The following is a 27,462-nucleotide window of genomic DNA, read 5'->3' as shown; positions in this document are numbered from 1 at the left end:
AAGTTGGTTCATAAAACAATGCAGTGAGCCCACCAAAACAGAGGGAGAAGTAAGGCACGAAAAGAAGGCTGTGCAAGAAAGCAGACCTCTGTGTAGGAGGGTCTAGTTAGGGGACGTTGGGTATGTTTCAGTGTTAGTAAAAATGGGGAGGATGTGAGTCAGAGCTTGCACATTTGCAACACACCGCTGTCTAAGGCATAAAAAGGCAATTGTATTGGCTCTAAGGAGGAGCAGCTTGCCTGTTTTGTTCGCAGAAGATTCTGAAATAACACTGCCAAGATTTAAGACAACAAAAAAAGGGGAGACATAACAAAGCAAGATTTCTCCTTGACTTTCAGAAATATATTTTACCTTGCTTCATGTAGATCGAAGAGCTTTTGGTCCCCTTGACATACTAGTGGCATATGAAAGCCCTGTGGATGGTTGGAGCGTTAGATTGGAAGTAATAAGGTTGTGCCTGACTTACCTCCGCATTTGTAGCAGATGTTACAAATGTCATAACATGAACCTTTGGGATCAGGCTGGAAAAAAAAAAAAAAAAGACGACAACAGATGTAGACCTCTTAGTTTTACCAGCAAGTATAGTCTGACACTATATAACACTGTTCTGACTTGATGTTAATACCCTGTCCTCCTCCTGAGAACAGAATCAGTGACACTAACCATTTCTGTAGCACTGAAGCTGGAAAGAGGTGACAGCAGTTTTCTTCCCAGAGGAATTTTAATACTAGTTTAAAAATAAGACAATAGAATTATTACTCCAATAAGTGTCTCATTTTTATATCTGAATAAGTAATCATACTCATCACTTATTTTCAGGGGGCAGGGGCAGAACTGAACTTTAGGGAATTTCATCATGCCATCTTATTCTTTATGCATTTTTCTGCTGGTAGACCAAATCTTGCAGAGTGGACATTTAACTAAAACACTGCTAAGTTCCTAGGTTTTTAAGTCCTTAATTCACCCCACCTTTTTGTCACTCCCTCTTGCCTCACACATCTGTGTCTACTTTGCCTTTTTCTCTTACATGCTTCTGTAGATTTTTTTCCAATCTTTTTTCCCAATTGGATTTCCTGGGCAGCTCCTATCTCACTTTAATTATTAAACCAAATTTCACTAAAGCTACAGTAAAATCTAAACCATCTTTTACTTGCAGCTGTCTCCAGCAGCACTTTCTCAGCTATCCCATCTAATTTTTTGACAGTTTTCAAAACATTTTTGAGCTTCTTTTCACATTGCCCCTTATTTGTGACTCATCCTCTCTGGGATGAAATGTAAAGTCATTTTTCTGTCGTCTTTAAGACTGCTGCTGTCTGATAATATAGACATATGGTAGAAGAATAGGTGGAGTTATCTGTTTCTTATTGTATCTGTTTCTGAGAGCGCAGTATAAGTGAACAGTCTTTATTTGGATTGTTATTCTTACATTCTGTATAAATTCTTCCTAATAGATTTTTGGGACCAAAAGGCAACGTTGTAAATATTTATAAAACAACTGGTATAAAGTGAGGTTTGATTGTTGGAGGTAACTCTAATTCAGTTGTATCAGAGACAATGGTCACTCCCCTCTATGCCAAAGTGCATTTTACTGCCTCACAGGGGAGCTAATGGCCAGAGTGGATGTTAATATTTACCCTTATTTGTTTTATGGGTGTTGTAGTTCTTTTGCTTCTGCTATTGATTTTGATGGAAATTATGCGTTCTTTGCTTTCTGCATTGTCCTCTACATGGTGGAGGCTGCATGAAGTTACTCCTTCTCCCATTTCTCAAGAGTTTTGGCCAATGTTCCTGTATTTCATGGGAAGGGAAAAAATTAAGGCAGGAGTGGAGGCCCTTGTATTTTTTTCCCTGTGCTTCAATTTAAAGCAGTGGTGATTCTCTCTGCCACATCACTCCCTCAGGTGCTGCCATTCTTGAACTGGAGGCTTAGCCCTCTCCCTGAAGAATTTCATTGTCAAGGAGAAGAGTGGGGGTTCTCCCATGAAGAATTTTAATCACCCTGTCTGTAGCCCTTTTGAAGGAAGCACAATAGTTCCTATAGTAACTACTACAGTGTGGGAGAAAGGCCAGTGCTCCCTCCCCCAGCCACAGATGGAGAACTCTCTTTGCTTAGATGACTGGAAATTCTTGCACAGCAAAGACTTCATCCTTCACAGTGAAGAAAAAAAAAAACAACTCTGAAATAAACTCTTAAAATGTACAAGTGCTAATTAAGAAACAGTGCTAGTTGAGTTATCAAGTAGAGAACATAAAAATCTCAAATATACTTAGTTTTAAGGTGTGTTTAACTTTTGTTCTTGGGGGGGTTAATTTTAAGAAGTTCAGAAAAGAATAGACAGACATGTAGGACTTAAGAAATCTTGTATCCTTCTCCCACCCACCCTACCCCCACCTCCCAAAGAACAAATCCTCTGGGAAGGAGCAGACCTATAAACCAGATGAAAATAATTGGGAAAGGAAAATGAACAGGCTCATAAAATAGATGAAAACTTGCACTAAGACAGCCACTTCTCTAGTTTCTTTTGTCCATTCATTTTGAATCTTTTTTTTATGGGGAGGACAAATTATGTGTCTTCAAATTCATTGATTCCAGTTCAATTAACAAGTGATATAGTACTTTCTGCTTTTTTGACAACATTTTAATTTGAACAGTTTTAAGATATTGAAGCTAAAAAAGCTATTTAAAAAGTTTAAAAGTATTAAGCAACTTGAATTTGAAAAACAAATTTTACTGAAAATTCTGTTAATTCTTAGAGCTTATGATGAAGCATCGTAGATGAGCTATCGGAAATAATGAAACACACATGTAAGCATGTTACAGAACATTTTCTTTAATGAACCAGTACATTCTCGATAAATTCTTAGTTATTCTATGGAAAGTTTTGGTTTACTTTCTCGACCATGGGTTGCCCAGTAATGAACACATGCTCTGTACCAGTTACTGGAAGGTGTATATCTAGAAAAATAGGGATTCATGTACACAAAAAATAGATTTGAAATGCCATTGTTAGCTTTAAGTTGATTATCATATATTGCATTATGCATCTTAAGTGTAGCACTTTGTGACAAATTTGTTCTGATACTTTATTGCTGTGATACTTAGTTGGTAATGGCACAGCATTAATGATTCCCATAGCTTTACTAAACCAAGATAAAATACCTTTCCACATATGTTGCAACTTCATCTGAGATTTATTTCTTCTTCCCATCTGTGAAGGTGGATAAGACAACTAAATTTTGGATCGTATGATGGCTTATGGTGAGGTAGACTGGTGACATCATATAATTTCTTTGGATACCCTTTCCAAATCAGAGGGCAACCTCTCTGCTGGTTGCCTATCATTCATCTCACTTTAGATTAGGATCTGAATACATATTATCTATGCCTTATGTCCTCAGTGTACGGGTCAGGCAGAGGAGTTCACTCTTGCTGGAGATTTCTTTCAAGACTTAGAATCAGTCATAAATGGGATAGCAAAGAACAATCAATGGAAAAAAAAACATAGCCATCACAAGATATTAAATATGAAGTAAAAGAATTAATTTTTTTTTAAAAAAGCTTCTGTGGATGTTAGCATACATAAATAACTGCCCTTTCTTGCTGACCCTAATGTTGGTTACCCTTTGTCCTTTCCTGACACTGCATCTTCTGTTGTTCAGTTTAGACCCTCAGTCAGTGTCTCTGCTTTTCTAAAACACAGCCTTTAAGCCTTTCCAAATTACTTCTCATGTCTTATAGGAAAGCCCCAAGATTTTTAAGATGACATAGAATCATAAAATGGTGTAGCAGGATGGCCCTATGTCCCCTTCTACTTCCAAGCATAAAGGAAAGTGCAGCTCAGAAAAATCAACAAAATGAAATACAAAACTAAGGATTTTGAGGCAAATTGAGAAAAGGCCTTTATAAGTAAATAATAGTTCAGGGAAATTAAAAACATTAGTATAGTTTTTAAAACTAGTTTTAAAGCTATTATCAAAGCAACAGAATTTTAAAACTCGTGGTATGTGTTTTACCAGACTTTCCACAAAACCAATTTATGTTGAAAGGTGGTATACAAAGTCTCACAAAAGTATTTGAGGGGGAACTGATGATTGTGCTGGTGCTATGTGCGTTCACGCCTAGTCATCAAGGAATACTGGTTCTGCTTAATTAGAACTCTGTCTTTACTAGTAGAAAGTTGCAGTGAACATCAGTCCTTGATCATTCTGTGTTCCAGTAGCTTAGAAGTGTGTTTAAGAGGAAGTGCTCTTTCTTTAGCATGCATGGAAATCTTTGTTAGGCAGTCTACGTTTTTCTTTTCCATAGTTTCCCACTCTCCCTAGCACAATTGTGAATGCTCTTGAGATTGCATTAAGCATGCTTAGACTTCCTTCACCTCATGCTTAGCCAGATCAGTCACTGAGGGAGGAAATTTACAATGGAATTTGGTGAGCAGTTAGAATTTTTTCCTTGTTAGTAGCTTGTTATGGCATAATCCTATGCCAAGAATAGACACGTCAGTCTAGATAGTAAAAGTCATGGTCCAGTGCCATGGAAAGTAAAAGATTTTAGTAGACAGGTTCCTCTGCTCCAGCACTACAAAGTGTACATGTGAAAACAATCTTTCTGTCGTCTTGTTACTATTAGTAGTCAATATTTAATACAAATATTGGTTCAGTCAACTTTTTGATTAACCACAGTGATTGTGCATTCAAAACTTCAGCTTTGTCAATTAAATGTAGACAGTACAAAATATGACCACATGTGAAAAAGCCTATTTAGAGATGTTTGTTCATACCGCTAAACCAGGAGAATCTTGGAAGAAGAATTTAACCTGTGTTTGGAACTTCTTTCCTTTGTGACTCCTGTTGCAGTTTGGTACACATGCTTCAGCCTTCTCCACACCCTAATTTCCCCTACTTCCTGTTACTCTAAAGAAGAAATTTATTTCATACATGCAGTATTTTGTTTCTGTGAAGAGTCTGCATTTAAAATGGAATCCACATTTTTAAAAAAGATGTGCATCCACATCTTTAAGTCTGTGGAGATTGTTGAGCTACTTTGATTTATAGATGTTGTGATGTGATGTAAATCCTAAATCCCTTGCTTTCCAAGACTTCTGTGAGCAGCTGAGCTGCGGCTGCTGGTGGTTCCATCGACAGGGTGAGAGATTTAGAGATGACTGGCTGTGGCGTGTGTGATGGAAGCCAGTTCAGTATTTATAGTTTATGTTTTGAAGTTTTAGAATACAATAACATCATGGCTTGCTTTTTAATCCAACCATTTCAGTCTATGTCGTCTATTCATCTATTGTCATGCCAACAATCCATGCAGTACAAATAAGAGGCTTTGTGCTGTGATTGGACTGTGAGTTTGCCATGTTTTTCAAAGGTCTCAATGTGAAATGCGTTTGCATACCCAGAATACTATATTTCTTCTGATGCAGTTAGGTATCAAGAAATCTTGAAAGCTCGAGTAAGTAAAATAATGAGGCAATGAAGTCAGAAGATCAAATAAAATAAGTTTGTTTCCCTTATTCTATATTTGTCTCAATATTCTTGTCTCATTCCTCAAAATGTGAAGAGTGATGGTTAGGAAAATGAATGAAATACAGAAAGTGCGTATTTGACATCTATTCTGTTACCAAAGAGTTACAGTATGGCTACTGGAAGCATAATGGTTTTCTGTGTAACATATTTGTGCTGATTGTAAAATTGAGAACTATTGTTTTGACTCCACGTCACCTGGGTAAGTGCAAGACACACAAATCCAAGAGGTCTACTACTATGAAAATGTCAATGAACTGAATGGCGTGAAAGTACTACAAGATATTTGTCAACGTGCATACCAGCCTCTAGGATACAGGCATTGATAGAGGATTTCACTGACAAATTTTAAAGCTGAGATCTGGCCGTCTCATGGTTTCTAGTTAACTCACTGACCTTGAAATGTTTTCATTTGAGAGTGTCCCAGGTATGAAGAACTGATGACTTACCTGTAAATATAGTTTAATGAAACTGTTTTAAAAGTGTTGCACTGTCTTTTTGCACTTTATTCAAGTTCTGATACTCACATGCTAAAAAGCCCTACAATTAACATTGTAGAACTAGATTCAATATGTAATGGATACACTTTAAAATGCTAGGGGATAGTAAAGGAAGGATATGGGCAGGAAACTGAAAACTAATTGGAAGGCAAATTCAGAATAGTCATGTGTTCAGACAATGTGTGGAAAATATAACACAGTCTACATGGAAGAATTAAAGGACCTAAAGGATTTCAGGGAGGTTTTGTCATTCTTCAGCATTTTTGCTTTTGGCAGTGCTCTTATGAAGACTACTACGATTGTAAATGAAGTGACCATACAAAGCGCAGTGCTAACTGATAGCGTTCGTAATGGGAATATTGATAATCTTTACAGCACTGTGTATTTTGTTTAGTCCTACAACTAGAGCTAAAGATTCTCTCAGAAGTATTGGTACAACTCCAGTTTAAGCAAATGTTTGATAATGTATCTGGAGGCAGAGTAAGGACAAAAGAAGGATCATCTTTAAGTCTGTCTGTCTGCCAAAAGGAAAGTTAAAGGAGTCTAAACTGCCAGAAAATTTAATATGCCTTTTTTTTTTTTTTCATGAAATAAGCATTGCTGTTTATAGTAGGCATCACTATAGCTATAGAAAAGATGAGACTATGCAAAGAGAAGCAAAATGATTTAGAATCAGAAGGCTAATATAGAAAAATACAAGACTGACTAAGTACTTAAAGCTTGTAAAAGAGTAATATTATGCTGACATATCTGGTCAGTCACTATACTGACTGAAGTTAGAAAAACAAGTACAGCAGTTGGACTATTACCAACTTTAGTTGCAGTGTAAAGCAGAAGTCTTGAAGAAGACTTTTCTGTTAAGTTGTTAGCATCTATGTCCTTGAATACCTTCAGAGAAAAGAGGAGGACTTAGAAAATACTGGCTCTACAGCAGTCACCATTTGTAATTATGAGCTGTTGTCTGAATCTCTTAGCTATGAAGCCACCTGTTTGCCCAGTATAAATAGCTTAGAACTTCCTGCAAGGAAATTACATGAAACATCAATAAGGAATGATGATACATTTTTAGGTCAATATGACTATCGTTACCTGGCATTTATCTTTTCTTACTGATGTCATGTTTGGCAGCCAGTATCATAGAAGACTAAGAAATTGCTACTCCGTATTTTGTTTTCATTGGTGCTACATTAGCCTGTTCAGTAATGGCAGTCATCTATTCTGCTTGTTTTAGTGAATCCTTGGTATTTCGTTTTTCTTATTGTGCATTGTGAAGAGAGCAATACATAAAGATGCACTTGTGCTGTGATGGTTGCAGAGACATTAGAGCATCAGGGTCTTTGAATGTAAATGTTTTTGTATGCACTTTAAAAGGGTGCAGAATGAACTTCACCTCTTCTCTTTGCTATGGATATGCCTGGCTTTGGCACTAAGACAGGAAAGGAAGGGAAGGTTCCTACAGCCATGCACCTTCTTCTCTGTGCTCTAGCTTTCTCTGGTCAAAGACAGCCTAGACCTAAGAAGAAACCTCAGCTTGCAGTAGAAGCCTCTGTTGGTTGTACTTGGACTCAATTGCTGGCTTTATGCTCCTGGCATAGAGAGTTTAATGTAGTATTAGTTTTATTTCTCAGCCTTTTTTGTAGTCACTGCTGCCTTTGATACATAACTGCCTATTACTCATTTGGTACTTTTAAACTACATAATTTAAATGTAGAAGCTGAAGTTTCAAGTATCTGTTCCAGTAACTAACATGGATATCTAGGATATTACAATACTTCCCTATGTTTAGCAATAACTTTGATATCTCAGGTATGTTTACAAATGTTGACTTTTTAATGTTGTGTTTACTGCTTTTCATTTTCAAGTAAGAAATAACATGTTCACAAAAATCTCTCATATCTTCCTAATTCCTGAGTAATATTTAGTTCTTATCCCCACATTTCAAAACATTTACACTATGTGTAGCCTCTTTCTCAATAGTATTTTTCGCTAAATTCTGCATGCCATCATCACCATATGCAAAAAAAAAAAAAAAAAAACAACCTCTACAGGGACCTGGACTATAATTGAATAAACTATTCATTTACCAAGCTCTTGGACATTTGAATAGAACTTTTGGAAAAAAAAAAAAATTCTTTTACCTTTCAAATTTGGGTCACTGAAAACTACTGAAAATTATGTCAAACGGTATGATAGGGGTGCATTAGAAATGAATGTGCAGACCTTGCAACATAACTGTTTTTTATTCAGTTATAGGTGCCCAGCGCAGGAGAAGTCCCAGTGCCCTTGCCATTGAAGTATTTGAATCACATTTGGGAAGTCATATTTTACAGGTAAAAAATTGGCTTTTCCAAGAAAAATCGAAATAACTAGCTAGTCATATTTCTGCCAATAGTTTGAGTATTATTGTTATCAGCACTTCTATTAATGAGATTCATTTTTTTTTAAAGCTCATATTTCCTTCTTTTTAGAAAGTCTGTGATTGAGAGAATGTTAATGAGAGGGAGGGCAAGTATTATTTAGCTGAATCATAATATTTTGTTGTTCAGAACTGTGCAGTAGGTGTTTGCTCGCAGAATGCCTTTATGTATTTGTATGTCTGTGTGCACAAAACTATTTTGTGTTGGTCATTTGATTTGGTTTGTGTGTCATTTATAGATTTCGGGGCAGGGTTGTCAGGCGTTTCCCCCGCTTTGGATTATGAGCACTGCTTTCCTCTCTGATGTCCCAGTTGTCACAATCATATATCACAAATTTGCAATGATCTGCAAAGAGAAAAAAAAAATGAACAGCAGCATGCCTTTTAGGTCTCCTTAGCTATGGGATAAAAACTAATCTGATATTTGTCAAAGGATTTAGTCACACTGTACAAGTCATTATATGCCAGCAAGATTAAACTGAAAAACAATGACCTGATGGAAACATTCTTACGCATGCTTTGTTTTGTCAGGGTTACTACAACCTTTCTTAGTAAATTAGTTGCAGTAATCAAACACAGAGCAGAAGCAGTTAAGAACAAAATGGGATGTGTTTTGTCAGCAAGGCAAAAACCCAGCACTACAGAAATAAAAACCACGTAGGCCTTACTAAGTGCAGCACTGGTAACTCTTATTTAGCAATGTGCACAACTTCTCAATGCAAGTATATTGCTTAGTGTATTATGCTTTGAGAGGTATGAAAGAGGTAAATTAGGATATTATAATGAGAAATATTCCACTTAATTTGAAATGATTGAGAGCTATCTCTGTACTAACTCAGCTGTGGCATTCAAAAACACTATGGATAATGTCAGATTTTACATCTTTATAAAGTAAATGCAGAATAGCAACAAAGATAATTTTAGGAAAACATGAAATTAACTAGTAGAATGAATTTCTCTTTGGAACAAAAAAAAAAAAAACCAAAAAATGAAGTGATTTACCTAGCTGTACACTCTTGACACAGGTCTAGGTCGAGTTCTTGATTCTGTAAGTAAATGCTGGTATTATAGTTACTGTATCAAAGATGTCTGCACCAGTTTCTATAGTATGATGTTTGCATGTTAGAAACACTGTTATGCTGTCTCATAAGTGTAGAAAGAATGAAGATATAGCAGTTTTGTGGTGTTTCAATTTATGTAATTTGTGTGTTGTTTTGAGTATGTAAACATGTACTATATATCCTAAAGGCATGTTTTTTACAGTATGAATAATAGCAGCTATCTAGATATAACCTCATTGAGACTGATTTATATATACTTCTTGGGTATTATGCACAACCCTTCATGAATGAAAACGAAAAATCCTAGGATGGCCACTTTAAAAACTACTTGACATTTGAGTTTTTCACTTATTGCCTATTAAAACAGTTAGTGATTTTATTAGTTATTTAAGCTAGATTCACACTTGTTTTTTGTTTTTATACTTATATGTGATAAATTAAGGTGTTTTCAGGATATAATTTTATTGTAGTACTAGTAAAAAAACCTGTATTGCACTTGTACTTGTAACTGAGAATTTTCAGTCAAAATTACCATCAGCATTGTATCGAATATGTGTTGAGGTGTGGCCTTTTCAGGGAGGGTGGTGCTTTTACCAAATTATTCCCATTAATCTCTCAATTGATAATAGAAGGTTTCACTCTGACATTTAAAAGAGAATAGACTGGTGATGATGGATAAAGGACAAAATGAATTAGTAATGGTGGCAAGTTTATCATGATATGTTAAAATCTTGTCTTATTTTAGCAGAGTAATCAACACTTGGAAGGAAAGTGTAGGTCATGGTTTCAACTGCACTTTAAACAGATCTGAATGAATTTCAAAGTACTGCCTTGTGGTCTTATAGATGGAAAGATAATCTCCAGAAGACAAAATGATTTTTAAAACGACAATCAGACAGATTCTGTGGTGGAATACAGTTCTAACAAGCTCTCATTTAGCCTGATGCTCCTAGAAATGATTTTCAAAGCAGTGTTGTGATAAGTATTGTTTGCAAGTGAAGTAAACAACCTTGATTATACCTTGGGAATACCTGTGTTTAATTTCAGAGTCTGCCATCTGAGGAAGCTGAATTAGTAGTCAGTTTGTTTAATCCCTTTTGCTATTAATGTTTGGAAGACTGGGTAAAGTGTAAGCTCAGAAATTAAGGAGCCTCTCTAATCCTTCTAATATTTTGATACTTCAAGATTTATTGACAGACACATGAGAAGCATACCACCGTATGTTTTTAAAAAGTGGATATAGATTATTTATAGTGATGTTGTAAAAAGAGAAATGGAGGCACATCTTGTGATATTTTACATCTTGATTCTACAAGCAAGTAGTGTCGGTTAGTCATGTCGAAATATTTCCAAGCCACAGCCGATTGATGTATATCATGCTGAAGAGATTTCCACAGTAGGTTTGAAGCCAAAGATGCTATCCACTGTGTGCTTGTGGAAAAAAAGACACCACAAAACACGAATGCCCAAATGTTATATCAGAATCTTCATGTCAGAGCAAAAAGTCTTCGTAAATGTTTTCCAAGTAAAATCACCTGAATGATGAACAGTAGAAATGCTTGTAATAGAGGAGAAACATAGATAATGGCAATATGTTAGTTAATTTTTGACAAGATTTTTGATTTGCCAAATTGTGTGCTTTCTGCTACGTTCTTCTGAAAAGTGGCGATATAATGAGAATAGACTTCAGTAAGGACATCTTCAGTTTTACATTTCTGTGTATATATTTTGTATTTGTTTATTAAATAAATCCTGTAAAAAAAAATATTACTTCTGGTACCTGTTGTTCAAAAATTTGGCTGAAAGTAGTTTTAAAAATTAGCAACAAGATTACTAATTTTTTCAGAGCCCCTGGATTTTTTCTGTAACTTCATTGCTGTTCAGAAGGTGTGGAAAAGGGTCAGTAAAATCATATTCTTCATATAATCAGGAATGATCAGGAAGTGTAGAACTAAATATAGAGAAAAGGGAAAGTTAGTGAATATATTTGCATATGCAAATTAGCTTAATTGATACTGCTTGCCTCTACAGGGATTTTTCATTACAAACTGGAGTGCTACATTGTTCAGCTCATATTGAGTAATTTAGTAACTAATGAGACCAGTTTGCACTAATTTGCATATGATAAATGAGCTTAATTGCAGTAAATAACTTGGAGGCATAATTACTTAATTTTCCTGTGTTGCATGGCTTTTAAGTTCACGTATGAACAACTCAAGATAATTTTGCATATTTAAATTAGTTGCTTTTAAAATTCTTGAACAAAAAAGAACACACCTTACAATTTGAACCGTAAAACAATTAAAAGTAAAATGTACAGTGTTTTCAAATAAAATTTAATATTTTAAAAAAAATATAGTTCTTCCTTTGAAAATACTAATGTCATCTTAAATTAAATCTTCTTGGAATTAAAGACAGGAATAGTTTTAAAGTCAGAATAGGATGGAAAGATGGTATTAGTAATAATATGAAATTGTGTATCTGAACTGTAGCGAGCGGTACGCATTTTGTATTCCTTCATACAAGAGTGCTAACTTGCACAATTGCCTTCTTTGCTTCAGCAGTGCCTGTTGAACTGTTAAGAAACTGTAACACTTTCATATGGCATTATATTACTGCACGCAATAACTTAGACACTAGTTGCCTTAAATTGTCTATATTGTCCTACCTCTACCTAGTTTTGTGTGAGGAAATCCTTTAAGCGGAGAGATGCTGAAGTGTCAGTGCAATGAAGATGTCTCTTTTTTTTTTTTTTTCCTCTTTCTTCTTCTTTTTGGTATACATGGTCAATGGTTGAGCACTGTTGTAAATAACCATTGTGATTTCTACCATGAGTTTTGGGGGAAAAAAAGGATCAAAATAGATGCAAGATTTTGTTCATTTCTGCTATGTCCCTAAAGTTATTGCTCATTAGATACTTTTGATATAATTGATAGAGTTGAACTACTGAACTAACAGTGAAAGAAGCCAAAAACCCCGACTACCAATCTTGTGAACAATTCAGTCCCATAGCAAGATCAGTTGTGCACCCATGATTTACAAGTGGATGACAATCACTGAATTCTCAGTGTGTGCCATAAAGGGGCCCACTTACCTTCCTAGAAGCTTTTCCTACGCCTTGTTGAACGCTAACTCGTACATTTTATGAGACTTGCATTTCCCTTTTACTTTATATTTTACCTTTTTTCTCCCATTAAGTGTTTTGGGATAAACAAAGGTCTTTGTAATGGCAGTATCAGATTCCACAAGGGGAAAAAAAAACAGGTTCCTATTAAGATCAAAGGAAAGGCAGCCTCAATACAAACATTCTAACCCTATAGGCTGTATTGTTCATTATCATTGAGTCAACAGCTACGAGACACAAACCACCTAGCTTGGATGGAGTGGTTTGCAGTTCAGAGAGGATACCTGTAGTGGATGTGCAGTTGTGTCCCAAGATGATGCAGCGAAGTCATCTGTAGTATGCATAAGGTCTGTAAGCCCTTGTTTTACTTCCTGAAGCCTCCATATCAGCACAGACTTGAATGAGTAAAGTAATCTTGGAATGGGAGAAGAATTTGGAAGCTACGTATGGCTCAAATGCTGCAATTTGACTTTACTCCATGCAGTAGTCCCAGGCTTTCCGTGAATGAAAGACAACCTGATATTTTGTAAACATAGTTCAAATCCTTTTTGCTCCACTGGAAGCCTCAGCTTGTGGATGGAACTTCATGGAGTTTGTTGTGTCTTTACCTCCATCCTATAGAGAAGCCACAGGTTACTAGACCCATTTAGGTTATTTCAGCTTTTCTGTATTTAGTCAACAACCAAACCACCCACACCCTATGGACATAAGAAGCTTAATGAATTGCTAGCATTGTGAACAATTGAAAGATGTCCCTTATTCTAATAGTTTTATATTATTTTTTCAATTTCTTTTATTAATTAATCTAGCACTAATTATAAGACTAACATGAAACTGTACAAATATATCCTGTATGTCAACATACTATGCTACTGTTCTTCAGAGTGGGTCCCTTATTATTTGTGAGGTAAATGCGTGGGATGAATGCAACGTTTCTGGTTTCTAGTAAATCAGTACAAGTGATGCCACTACCATATAGAATCATAGAATCGTTTAGGTTTGAAAAGACCTCTAAGATCATTGAATCCAACCATTAACCTGACACTGCCAAGTCTACCACAAAACCATGTTCCTAAGCACCACATCTACAGGTCTTTTAAACACCTCCAGGGATAATGACTCAACTATTTCCCTGAGCAGCCTGTTCTTAGTGCTTGATAACCCTTCCAGAGACAAAATTTTCCCTAATATCCAATCTAAACCTCCCCTGGTGCAACCTGAGGCCACTTCCTCTTGTCCTATCACTTGTTACTTGGAAGAAGAGACCGACACCCACCTTGCTACAACCTCCTTTCAGGTAGTTGTAGAGAGCGATAAGGTCTCCCCTCAGGCTCCTTTTCTGCAGACTAAGCAACCTCAGTTCCCTCAGCCACTGCTTCTAAGAGTTGTGCTTCAGTTTTATCATCCAGTTTATAAATGAATGTTATCAAATACAAAAGGTGTAGAAACAAATACCCAATTTGAAGGAAACTTTAATATTAGAGTTTTTTCTCTGTTGTCCAAATGGGTCTTGTCCTCCATTTCTGCTATTATTTTTGCAGCACTGTTGACACTCTTTATAGGACAATGGTATTCTACCAAGCTTGTCATAGACAAAAAGTAGAAAGAATTAACTATATAATTTCACTACAATAGTCACGTTTGGAAGATGTTGCTGTTTACCTATAATACCTAGATTAGAATATAACAAGACAAGGACACTATTCATTTTTTCTTAAAACATCTTACTGGAGAGCATGCGGGTAGTTTTCCGTACATTGTAAATATGCATGTTCAGCACGCAACCAATTTAGATCGTGCAAAACCTGTGAATCTTTTTTGTTAAGGCAAAGTGGAGATCAGTGAACAGAGCAAGGTGTTTACATTTTTGCAGTAATGAACAATTGTGGATGAAGGTTGAAGAGTTGCACACAATTAACAGTGTCATGGAGAAACCCAAGTTTCTCCTTTAGTGAAAACAGCTACTAATACCTTGCCCTCTAAGCACACTGTTAGGAATTAAAAAGGGGCCAAACAGTATGGTTAATCACAATTAAACAAGAAAATACGTAGTTCTAAAATGTGTCTTCACTCACAAGTGTTTGAGTATTGTAAAACTTTGGACTGTTTTAGTTACATATAAGCAGTAGAAAAACAAGTGACAGTTGACATTAGGTTGAGAGGTATTTGTGTGTCTGGCTAGGCTATAGCTGAGTGGAAATCTCATTTCTTCCAATATTTGAATTATTACAGGGAGCCCCACCTGACAAGAAAACGAAAAAAGTGGGAAAATAGACAGGAAAGTGTTGGAGTGCTATAAAAAATTAAGGAGAAGATTTATCTTCTCATTTGCTATTTTCAGTTGCTCTGAGTATTACATAATGAGGTTATCTCTGTGTAGCACTAGTCAACACAGAAACAGTGACACGAGACTAAAGGTGAGGAAGCAGCAGATGGTAGTGCTGATGGAGGATTTTTCCAGGCTGTAAAAGGCGTTAGCAGAAAAGACTTCTACTGGCTTGGAGATTTGTGAAGGGCGGTTGCTAATGATGATGTTAGTGGTACACTTTGTGAGGACGACAGCTTCTTGCAGTCTGTATTGGGTTAAAGGGGTAGACTACCAACTGACCCCTGTTAGCATGTGTCAAAGGCAGGCAAAAAGAAGAAAATGTGAAAAAGAAGATATGTTGGAGAGCACAGATCTGTGCTGTCTAAAAGTAAAGATTTTGGGCATGAAGTAGAGGTTAAGTTATGCATCAGTAGCAAAAAGTAAAGTGGAAGTTAAGAGATGAATTAAGAGGAAATATATGTTCCAGATCAAACCACATGGCAAACTTTCTCTTGGCAGTGGAGCGCTGTGCGTAATGCGATAAGCCACAGCAAGTACATAGCAAGTCAGAACTGAAGGTCTGGAGATCATATAAAACTCTGTGATGGAATGATTTCTATAAGGCACACGTTGTCTGCTTTGTATACTTGAATTTTGAATCTTAACCTCCTCATTGTCATGTGCAGCCTGTTTTTATCAGCTTTCTTCCTGAGTGGCATCCAGTCTTAAGGTATAAAGCCAAAGGGGGCACCAATTGCTTTCAACAAAGTGCAGTCCAGAAATTGAACTTAATAAAGGAGAAGAATAGACACTTAATCTACATCTCTATCCACAATTAAAATCACTCAGTATGCAACCATGTTTTATCTAGAAAAGCTGACAATTGGATAAAGTTCAAATTAGTCATTCAGAAACAGTGAGCTAACACTAATAAATGGGATGCTGTAAAGCCTTAGTATAAATTGAACAAAAATTATGGATTTATGATGTAAGAGATGGTAGTACATACACAGAGTGGAGTACAATCTTCTAGAAAAAATACAATTTCTAAGTAGACAGGACCAGAGAAAATAATCTGGATTATTTTAAGAACATTGAATTAGGAACAAAATCTTTAAAAAAATTGAACAAGGCAGGAGAATGTCAGGATACTAAGCATTATGTTGAGAAAAAGATAGACACACAATCTACTTGGAAACAGTAATTCGGAATGACATGAACTGTCCAGTTACTAACTGCTCACGCGAACACAGTTTAAAGGCAGGAAAATAGTGTAAATGCTGATACATTGTGAAAAGAGCCATAGGACTCTGGTAAGAAAAGATTAGTATCTTGCTTTGCAGTGTGCGTTTCAGGGGATAAGGCATCTTCAGTAGCAGTTTCCTGTTTATCGTAGAGTCATAGAATGATTCGGATTGGAGGGGACCTCAAAGATCTAGTGATGATAGTGCATCTTATGATTTAAGGATAGATGCTATTTCATCTTTTTGCAGCTAAAAATGTAATCTACATAAGAATCTTTTCAGGTTTGATCACCAGTGTCTACTCAAGTACTTTGTAGATTGATAGTCTTCTCAGAAGATCTTCCTTTTGTAATAAAAGAGTAAACTCTTACACATGATGTTAATTTATTTAGAACTTTAGAAATCTAATCAAGCATTTTTTACTAGTGTAAGTGATTCAGAGTAATAAGTATTTGAAGCTGAAAGGAGGTAGAAAAACCTCTCACAGAAATTTTAATGTTGTGGGCCTCTTCACTGTTGGGTGCTCTTTTGCACTTTAAACGTGTAAATGCCACTGAATGCTATGGCATGGCTCTGGTTTTACACTGGTTTAAATTATAACAGAGGTTAGCTTGATATGTTGCATGTTTCTAAAAAGGGCTAGGAACAAAGGCTGGATTGGAATCTGAAAAGGTTAAAGGAGTTGCACAGACAGCACTATTACAAGGGACATCTCAGCTCCATTAGTTGGAACATGTAGCAAAAGGATTTCCTGGGTTCAGGAGACTCAAAAGGTACTAATTTGCATGCTCCAATTTGTCCCAGTCACAGTAAGTGCATCAGATTGACTCCATAAGGGCAGGGCTTTCAATCTGGAGTTATGGCAAAGGTACAGCATCCTAGCAGTTGCTACCCAGGGGATTATGTGCTAAAAGGACACTGGGGGAGGGGTGGGAAATAGCAAATTGTTTTGCAATTGGAGCTTGAAGCAGTACACTTAAACCTGCATTTTATATGGCAACTGTATATAAAAGCATGCAGTTTCCTTTAATAAAGAAATATTTGATCTGAGCAGGACACAGCATACTATAGTGTGTCATTTAATTCCTGAGAAAGTATTTGAAGAAAATGACATATCTCAGCGCTGTTTGTTGACCGTTTTGTTATCACCTGCTGAGCGCTGTCATTTCCATAGCCAGTGGGCTGTATTGAATCAGACAGAGGGAATAGGTCATTAAAAGAAATGGAGGACTTTCTGCAGTCTGTAGATGCTGAAGGAGGGATTTTTCTTTAGATACATCAGCAAAACTCTATTTAATGGAGTCTACATTTAGCTATGATTTGGGGTTTGGCCCTATTTTGCTCTGAAGTAAGGTGACTTGAAAAGTATAGACAGCATAAACTAATGTGTGGGTTCACCAGAAAGAATTATACTTTCTATGGTGTTTGTAAAGATATAAGGGGGGACAATAAGTGTTCAGCTTTCATAATGCCTTGTTTCTTTCTTTTCAATCACAGCATTCATCAAGAAAGCAAAAGGTTGTTGGTTTTATATAAATAAATAAAAATAGGAAAAAGTATATTTCATGGGCATGCTGCACAAGTTAACAGTGGTATTTTTCTTCACTTTCTTGAAAACATTGATGACAGTTTCAAAGGTGACTATATTCCTCATTTCAGGTCTTAAGAAAACAAAAAGAAATAGGTTTTAAACATCCTTTGTATTCCTCTGCAATGGAAGTGAAGGGCAGTCCTATATGCCCTCTTCGACAGGAGCTGGAAAAGGGTAATGTTGGAGTCTGCGTATAAAGAACTCTTAAATGGAGCACAGACAGTTGAGATTCATGTGAATGCTATTGTTTAAGGCTGCCTTTAACTCTGAGTTATTTCATCATATCAGCTATCTGCTAGACACTTTTTCAAACTTTTGTGGGTTTTTTGCAACTGTGAGGTCTAAATAAACATAAAAATTGAATATTGACATGGAAGCTGTGTGTTCAACCTTCCCCACTTCTACAGAAGATGGAGCCCCAGATGCTCTTCTGTATCCCCTGGATTTTACTTGGAAAGAGCAAGCACCTTTATACAGACTTTAAAGCACATAACATTTAATGTAATACAAATATTGTTGAATAAATGAGTCAGGCTTGTAGACCATAGTCTCTGTTCTGAAGTGTGTTATCTCAAAAGTTGCTTAAAAGTGGTTGTTTCCATTGGTTGCTGCTAAAATGTCACTGAGTTTCCACCTGTACAGAAAATAAAAAGGAAGTATGGAAACAAATGATAACATTTCCAGAAGTGAGGTAATTGTGTGTAATTACATTGTATCACATTTTCTTTGGGGGACATTTAATAAGGTCACATAAGATGCAAATCAATGCTGAATTCTGTGGATTAATTATGCACAGCACTTAGCCAATGAATTATTTTCTTCTTTCATATTGTTTCCGTTTTAAGGAGAATACTATTTAGATGTAGCATTTTACATTACTGTAAGACTATACCTCTTTGATAGTGTCTGATTGAATTCAGGTTTGATTTAATGAATTGTAAATTCTTTCCTGCATATTATAGGTAATGATTTAAAGTGTTTATCATTGGCTTGCTTTGCACTTAGTAGTTGTTATTCTGTTCTTCCCTTCAATTGCATCTTCTGCTCAACATAAAGATTTTAATCTTTATGACTTCATCCATGGTTTTTCTAGCACAGAGGTGGTGGATTATCTGCCCTTACTGCACACTTTAAGGAGAAAAAAAAGTCTGTGATGGGTGTGTGTCTGTGTCCAGAGTTCAGAAGTCCTCCTCACGTTTCAAGAGAGGCCTAGAGCAGAGAACAGGAATTGCATGTCCCAGTCACCACTATGGATGACACCTTCTTTGCTATAGCAGCTGTCTCCCAGCCCGTTGATAAAATCACTTTGTTTTTTGCTTTTGAAAAAATAACATCAGGTGAAAGTTGTTGTTCCCTCTCCCCCCCGCCCCCTTATTTTTTTTTCCCTCCTTAGTGTATGTAGTTTAGGAAGTGGGAAGAAGGAGGCAGTAGCAGCATGGGACTGGTCACCTTTCTTCAGGCTGCCAGCAAATGTCCACAGTATGAAAGACATTGTTAGTTTTATTGAAAATGAGTGAAATAAAGTCAGAGTTTGAGTGGAGGACTAATGTATAACAGACCTGTAGAGACTCGGATTTCCTCTGTACAGTCAGGTCACTTACAGGTGAGATTTAAATTGAAAGACTGTACACAATGTTTCAGTATTCAAAGAAATCAAAATTTTACACAAAAATGGTTTTCTATTGTGGTTTAGAATTTCCAGGTTTATTTATATAAAGTGTTCTGTCAGCAGACAATTCTGGAAATAGAAAGCTCTCTGCTAACTCTGAGAACGAAAATTTGGGGACTTTAAATAATCTCATTAAAAGACTGTCCTGCTAAGCTTGGTGGGTCTCTTTTTGTTTGTGGTAAAAATAAATAATAGTTATCAAAATGTGTAGTAAAATGTAGGAAACAATTCAAATTTTTAAGGATGCAGTGTTGTATTGGTCTATCAAAAAAGAGAAAAAACACTTGGTTTTGTTTATTATAAACCCAAGCTTACTGTCCTGAAAATGAAAGTAATTTTCCATGGTTTTATGTGTCTGATTTCTTTTATGTTTTGCAGTTGGCACACAAAAATAGATATTTTCAGTTGAACACCTAGTTGTAAGGTACTAAATCTATGCCTGTAAAAGATCAAACCTGTGGCTGGCCCTCAGAAGATACTACGCCTTCCTATAGAAAGGCCTGCTCTTGCCACTGGCGTTGGCATTGAGGACCTTATGTCTACTTAGGCCCCCATGTATTTGCATTTTAGGATAGTAGTCCACATTATGTTGGCCACATGCTGTGAGACAGGAAGAGGATTGCTTCATGTCTAATCCTGGCACATTTAAGCTACTAACTTTTTACTGCCCCCCACATTTTCAGTGTTTGCCAACAGCTAATTGGCAGCAATTGGCATTCATTCTACAAAAGTTTCCCCAACTCCCAAAGAGATTATTCTTGATGAGGGTATGAATTATCGACTGTAGCTTCTATTGCTGAATTTAGGAGTGTGTATACCCTTAAGCCTTGCTCTAGAATGCCATTCAGTGACCTCCCTCATGGAGAGACTCTGAAAGTAAATGGCAAGTGGCCTTTCCTATTTCTTACCCGAGGAAACAGATAACAGTTCTTAATTTATGGTATTATCAAGCTTTGCTCCCAAGTATTAAGGTATTGTTGCATTTTCAAGTCAAAGGGAAAATCTCATACTTTTTCAAAACAACTAAGGAAGAAGAGTCACAACAGCAGAGCACAGCATTTTAGTTAAAGATCATTTTATTTTCTTTAGTGTTAAGAATGTGCATGTCAAGGGTGACACATGCAAATTTCTAAGTAGGTGTAAATGATACATTGACAAATTTTTACATAGATTTTTTTTTTTTTTTTTTTTTTCCCCTATAGAGTGTTTTAATGTGGTGTGGTTTCCTCTTTATAAAAATGTCTTTGTGGTGTCATCCAAATCTTACACTTCTGGTTCCTGGCAGTATATCTAGCAGTAAAAAATTGGTTAGGATTAAAAAGTAATGGATGGTATCAGCAGAACTCCCTAGCCACTCTTTGGGGAACGAACATTTACACATTTTACAGATTAACTGCACCTGCAAGATTTCATCATCTATGCCTAAATCACCAGGAACAGTAGAAATACTGGAATGAGATGTGTACTGGCATATGAAAGCATTAAGGGATGCATACTATGCTGAGATAGTACTCCTTAATAGAGAGGAACCACTCACTAATCCAAGAAACATGACTACAGGGCAGCAGCAGGCTGACCCACAGCAGGCAGACAATCGGGTTTATCAGCAAAGCCAGCAGTTGAGCCAGAACAGGAAAGCTGACATCCAGATGCCGGTGATACAGCATCCTACCCAGACTTGGGCATATGGGTCCTGCATCTGTCAGTGTTACACCAGCAGTTGGCTCCCAACCTTGAACAGACTCTGTATTCCCAATGAGTTAGAGATCCCAGCCAGCATAGTCACTGAATGGATAAGCCAAGTCTTCTGAAGCAGTGCTGTTATGTTTGAAAGGCCAATTTAGGTCGAGAGATGTCCTGCGAGCTTGTATGAGGGCTCTTCCCATTCATGGCAAGATTGTGATGCATAAGGGTTTTTCTGCTTATTGCAGGCATATAGAAAGCAACAACACAGTGAGGAAATGACAGAATTTTTTTAAATGCCAAAAGAAAAAGAATCCATCTGAATGAACTGGAACTTACAAGTGTTTTTTCTCAGGTGGAAAAGAAACTTTTTAATATTTACTTGTTCACTTTCCTGGGAGAATTGGTGTGGGTTCCTAACAGCTTTGATCTCCAGAAACCATGGAATAACTTCTCTATAATAAAGTTCTCTTCCTATACTGTCCCAGTTTCAAAACCCTGTGAAGGCCAAATACATTCCTGCCACATAGCAGCCTAAGAGAGTGAGAAAATCCTATGATAGACATGAGGGCTTCAGCCTCCTCTCTCCTCCAATATTTTCTTCTTCAAAGTTCTTCATCCAGTACTACTTTTCACTTGTATAAGCTAATGGGAATGCTGTCTTTCAAAGAGTTTGAAATAGAAGTGTTCATTTAAGATCAAACACTTGACACCAAGAAGCATCAAGGACACTCTAGGACGAAGAAACTCAGTACGTTGTCCTCCTTAACATTATGAAGGTGTAAAAGAACTTGGAAAGGAAGCTTAAAACATCTTCTTTAATTACCTGTAGTCTCCTTCACATGTAGCTGTATACTGTGGAGCATTTACTGCTCGCTTGACTTAGATCCTTAAACTAAATTCACTGTAAGCATTAAGCAGTCAAAATGCCAGAGATGAATTTACACTTGAATAGACTACACAGATATTTCTTCATAGAGAGAGGAGTGGATTGTGAACATGAACACATGCTACTTTCATCAGCTGCCCTTCACAGATTTGCTTGTATGTTTTTATTTTGAAAACTTCTGGTTACCTCTTTCTAATGTAGAATTTGTATGGTATATAGGGATTATTGGGAGCTGACCTTAGAAGTCTGGAAGGCTGTAGAAGTCTCCTCTGTTCTAAAAGAGAGTGGTACTGGAAGGATTACTGACAGTGCAGCGTGTACGTCATACCTCTTTAAATAAAAAATGGCAATCCTTTAAAATAAGTAGCAAATAATTATTAATTCATTTAGCTAGTACTATTAAAATGTTAGTCATTTGGAACTAATATGGCTTAACATGCTTCTACTTTGGGGATTTCATTGTGTTTTAGCAATTATCTATTTTTATTTTAGAGTGTTGTTAATAACAACAACAATAATAATACTTCTCTTAAAGGTGCAATTTTGTGAAGTGTTCTTTTAATTTTAACCAGTGCTTATATTGATTGGCAGAAGGGAGGGTTTGGGTTTGTTTTAAAAGGGAAATGCTTCAAAATAAAAACTATCAGAAATATATGAAGAAGAGAAGGTACAATGCCTAGCTTTTAGTATTTTAGCCCACTAAGACACAGGTAAGTTATGTCCTTATAAACGTCTCTTGAGAAAAAAAGGACATAAAATTAAAAATAGAAACAAAAATGTCCTCTTCTCAGTTTGCTCTTTCTGTGCGATAGTAGTGTTCCTTTGTGTTTCATTTAGTTTGTGTCCATGTTTAGCCCGTATCCAGGGCTGAACTATAACCATTGCTCTATCACCCACTGACCCTTCACCAGCCATGAAGGGAAATTGGGAAGAGACGAGACACATGGGCTGAAGTGAAAACAGGTTTAATGAAACATCACTAATACCAACAATAGTGTACAAAGTTATACTCAGCCAAATGAATATGCAGCAGTCACAATTGACAGGAGAGTAGGCCTCAGGAGCAGGAGGAATCCTAGAAGGAATCCCACAGGAGCTCCCCTTCCTGGGGAGGACCTGGAGAACAAGTCTTTTGAGGAGTGACTGAAAGAACTGTGGTTGTTTAGTCAGGAGAAGAGGAGGCTGAGGGGAGACCTTATTGCTTTCTACAACTGCCTGAAAGGAGGTTGTACTGAGGTGGGGGTCAGTCTCTTCTCCCAAGTAACAAGTGAATAGGACAAGAGGAAATGGCCTCAGTTTGCACCAGAGGAGATTGGATATTAGGAAAAATTTCTTTACTGAAAGAGTGGTCAAACATTGAAGTCACCATTCCTGGAGGTGTTTAAAAAATGTGTAGATGTGGCACTTGGACATGGTTTAGTGGGCATGGTGGTGTTGGGTTGATGGTTGAACTTGATGATCTTAGAGGTCTTTTCCAACCTAATAATTCTATGATTCTAGAGGTCTTTTACAACCTAATGATTCTCTGATTCCTCAGCAAACCTTCCCCCTTTGTAATTACCATGACATTATGGGATGAGCTACCCCTGTAGCTAACTCAGGTCAGCTGCCCTGGCTGACTTGAAACTACTAATGGCCTGCCTAGCATGGCTGGGCTGTGATTCTACCCCTGCCAAACCAGGACAGTTTGTCAGTAATATATCTAGTACTTTTATTAGTTATTTGATATCCTGCTGTGATTTGTGGCCTACAGTTTTAGACATGTTGTAGATGTCTGTCACCACAATCTTATTTCTTATAAAGCATTTTGTGCATTACATAGGAAATAAGTATTTCATATTGGGAAAAAAAAAAAAAAAAAAGGAAAATAAAGCCATGGAGGTAATTCCCCAGAAAATCTCTTGTTGGAAAGAACCTTTAAAAAATGTTCTGCATTATTATTTTGCTGGTTGTGCTGTTTCATTAAACTGTATTCATTCCTGATTTTTCTTACTACAGACAAATTATCTTTTCTGACAGAAACACTTCATTTAAACCAAACCACCTACGTGATGTCTGGGGCATACAGAAGGCTATCTTTAGAAATAGAAGGCATTTCACAATTGCAAAATAAATCTTTTGTTGTGAATTACCCATTAGAGTAACTTCTCTCTGTTTTGTGACTATAGCAAAGCATAGAAATTAACCCTATTCTAGAACCCTAATGTCTAGAACTAGATTTTGTGAGTGTCTCCCACATATTAGCTCATCAAAATAGCTCAAACTAACATTAATTTTATGAGAATAATTTAAGGGGAGCGGGAATATTTTTTCCTGATTAATGTAGCAGCCAATGTCTTGATAAATTACTATTTTCATTAAAATTTTAAGTGCTATTAATTAGCGATTGTTCAAGTACTCTGTGTTTTATTCATTTTAACTGATGTATTCTACAGACACCCCAAGGAAAGGCAGACCTGAATGCCTGTGTGTTTCACTCTTTCCTGGCAGGCTGTACGTTCAGATGTGATACTTCTTGGTTGTCACTGTTCAAAATAGTAATATTACAGGAAGGCATTAGTGAACAGCAAGGTAGACTTTGTTAATAGTAGATTAAAAGAACTGGCAGGAATACAGAGATTTCTATTTGGCCATCCTGTCCACAGGAAAAAACAGATGTGGCTGTGGAATTCAGCAGACATTGAAGATGGCTACAGAAAGATACAAGCGTTCCTTTATGACCAAAATCGTATATTTGTGATCCATTTGTGTGACAACCTCAGCACCATCCATACTACAAAAGCTGCTGAAGTGGAATAATAAGTAGCCATGTGGCAATGTACTGATTTTGCTCTTCTTTTCCTGAAATACTGTGTATTTTGGAATATTACTGCAGAGCTAAACCTGTAGCTTACATGTGATAAATTTCTAGCTAATCATCTGAAGTCAAATTCCTCCATGAACTTTATGCTGCAAGAGCCACAGTATGTAGTTAATGACATTTTAAAATTCAGTCCAAAGAAAAGATGAGAACACCTAGCAGAGTGAACTAGTGTAGTGCGGAAAACACAAAATACACAGATTTTCTACAAATAACTGCCATTTTGACAATACAATACAAAGACTAAAGTCTTGTAGTGAACAGACTAGCAGAACAGAAGTTGGAGTCACTGTGAAACAAGTTGCATTTTTCTTTGATATTAAAAACCATAATGATTGCAAAAGCCACAATGACAATTTAATAGATTTTTATTTCAGTTGTTCACATGAATATAACTGAATTTTTACTATAAAAGTGAGAACAGTTTTTCAGTTGCATGAGAGAGTAGAAAGGAGAAAATTCAGAGCATATTTTGAGCCAGACCTTTTCAGGATATGGAACTGACTGAATGTACAGAAATGCATTTCAGTGTTTATCTTAAATTCCAAAGTGCTACATTCTTTTTTCAAAATACAGAAGTTCTCAAATATAAAAAATTGGAACCCCCAACCCAATATGTGTGTCTTACAAGGTTTATTTTGTTAGAAATATAAGTTCGTGGCAGTCCTAAGACCTGTCCTGCTGAAATTTATGACATTGTCTAAATGGAAGGTTGCTTCTCTTAACTTTTAATGCTTTGTTAAGAAGCAAGAAATGTTATCCACTGTGTGGACCTCACAAATGCAAGTAACTCAGTCCTGTGGCTCCTCTCTCTTTTTAAAAGCTGTTTAATCCACTGACTCCAGTGGATTAATAAACTAGAGTTGAAAACTTCATACTCCTGAGAGCACATATTGTCTATCTGGCCAATCAGTCATGATAAATTTGTTTGGAATTGTCTTCTGTGCTTTGGTTCAACCCTATGTTTAAGTTTTTGCTTAACTTAAAAGGTGCTTAAATGATTCTTTTAATAGCTGCATGTAAGCAAAAAAGGAAGTTATTGTAAAAATGAGTAAAGAAATAGTATCCAGGACTGAATGCTATGAGTTGCTGAGGGAAAATGACTGAATATGTTATGGTATTGCAAAGGCTTTTGCAGAAGACTGTAACAGCTTTCATTATAGGTGGAAAGATTTCCTCCTTCAAATGAAGTACTTCTTTTAAGAACAAGTTTATTAATAATTCCCTGTCAATATAACAAAATAATTCCTTGAGATCCATTTATTTCAAAATAATGTCCTTTTTTTTTTATTTTGTGCAAGCATATATTACCCTGATTTCTGCTTTCAAGGAGAGACTTACTTTGCTGTTCCACTTTTTCCTTTGCAGTTTTTGTTGATGTTATATTTTGACTTCTGGTCATGTGACAATATTATCTTATGCAACCATTGAGCCATTTGAGATAGCATGTTCTCCAATTACACCAGCTAAACACTTGTAGTCTGATTTGACTTGAAAAATACATGTTGTTCTCATCAGTAAGTATTTTTGTTATTGATAAAGAAGCGACGTCAGTACCTAATGAGGTTGCCACACAACTTTCTTATACCATTCTTCTCATATTGCTTTCTTCAGATAGCTTTGCAAATCTAGTATATATCTTCAGCAATGAAAATATCCTTGACAGTGGAATTATTTTGGGGTGGGTTGTTTTTTTTTGTTGGTGGTTTTTTTGTTGTTGTTGGGTTTTTGGTTGGTTGGTCGGTTGTTTTTTTTTATCATTTTAATCATTTTTCCTGGCTTCTGTGATTTGAAACTTGCAATATTTCAACCTGGGGCACTGGAATAATGGTGTTATTGAAAAAGATGATTTAAGTGTTTGAGTTTCATCACTGTCTTTCTCAAAGAACTTTAGCTGGTCATATATTATTCTTACAGGTCACCAACCTGTAAAAAGTCTTGCTTAACTTAAAAGGTGCTTATTCGTAATTCGTAAGTTGATAATCGCTTGCTTTAAAGTCCTTTGCTGGAAGGTAGCCTTATGATTTAGAAGATAACTATGAAAAGAATGAAATCCAAAGTGTCCTGTAATGTAGAATTTCCCCAGCAAATCATTCCTCTACTGAAAATATCATGACTGCTAGTATCAAGGGAAGAAGGAGTATAATGTATTCATTGAGAACAATTGTGTCTTTATTGCCTAGACTGTCAGGTCAAGATCTCTTGTAAGAACTTTACATTAATACTTGTTTTCTTCCAATGGAGCTTCAGGGTTAAGTTCTGGGACCAAATACCACCAGCCTTCCTCAAAGTCTTCTCTTAATCAATAGTGACTTGTGTCCTATTAAAAACATAGTTTCTAAAAGTAATATTTCATATAAACATTGGCAACTTCCTCTCTGAGAAAGACACCTAGCTGAGAATCCGTGTGTCTGTTGAAACTATGACGCTTCTGTAGTTCCACTGGTTTGTTGCCATGGCATTCTCCTTTCGGTTACTGCCTGCAACCAAACTATGATGCATTGATGGATTATTTTAATTCAGACTGTCCATGGTGTAAATGATAGCTTTAGTAAAGAATATTATTAAACACAACTTAATACTTTAGAAAG

The 27,462-nt window shown here is 36.3% G+C and overlaps 1 protein-coding gene across 7 annotated transcripts in view; it reads left to right on the top strand.

The window, feature by feature from the left end:
• The window catches only part of NPAS3 (neuronal PAS domain protein 3), a 609,138-nt gene that overhangs the window by 292,260 nt on the left and 289,416 nt on the right, over positions 1-27,462 (top strand). For 5 of the 7 annotated variants that reach the window (XM_086462809.1, XM_086462815.1, XM_086462813.1 and 2 more), the window contains one exon: positions 8,274-8,356. In XM_086462809.1, coding sequence (XP_086318935.1) covers positions 8,274-8,356 — 83 coding nt within the window. The remainder of the gene's footprint in view (positions 1-8,273; positions 8,357-27,462) is intronic. The other 2 variants (XM_086462814.1, XM_086462811.1) reach the window with 1 other exon arrangement.

This window comes from Leptosomus discolor, chromosome 3 (genome assembly GCF_034619465.1).
Source record: "Leptosomus discolor isolate bLepDis1 chromosome 3, bLepDis1.hap2, whole genome shotgun sequence".
NCBI lineage: Eukaryota > Metazoa > Chordata > Aves > Leptosomiformes > Leptosomidae > Leptosomus > Leptosomus discolor.
This window is presented reverse-complemented; position numbering and strand designations above follow the sequence as displayed.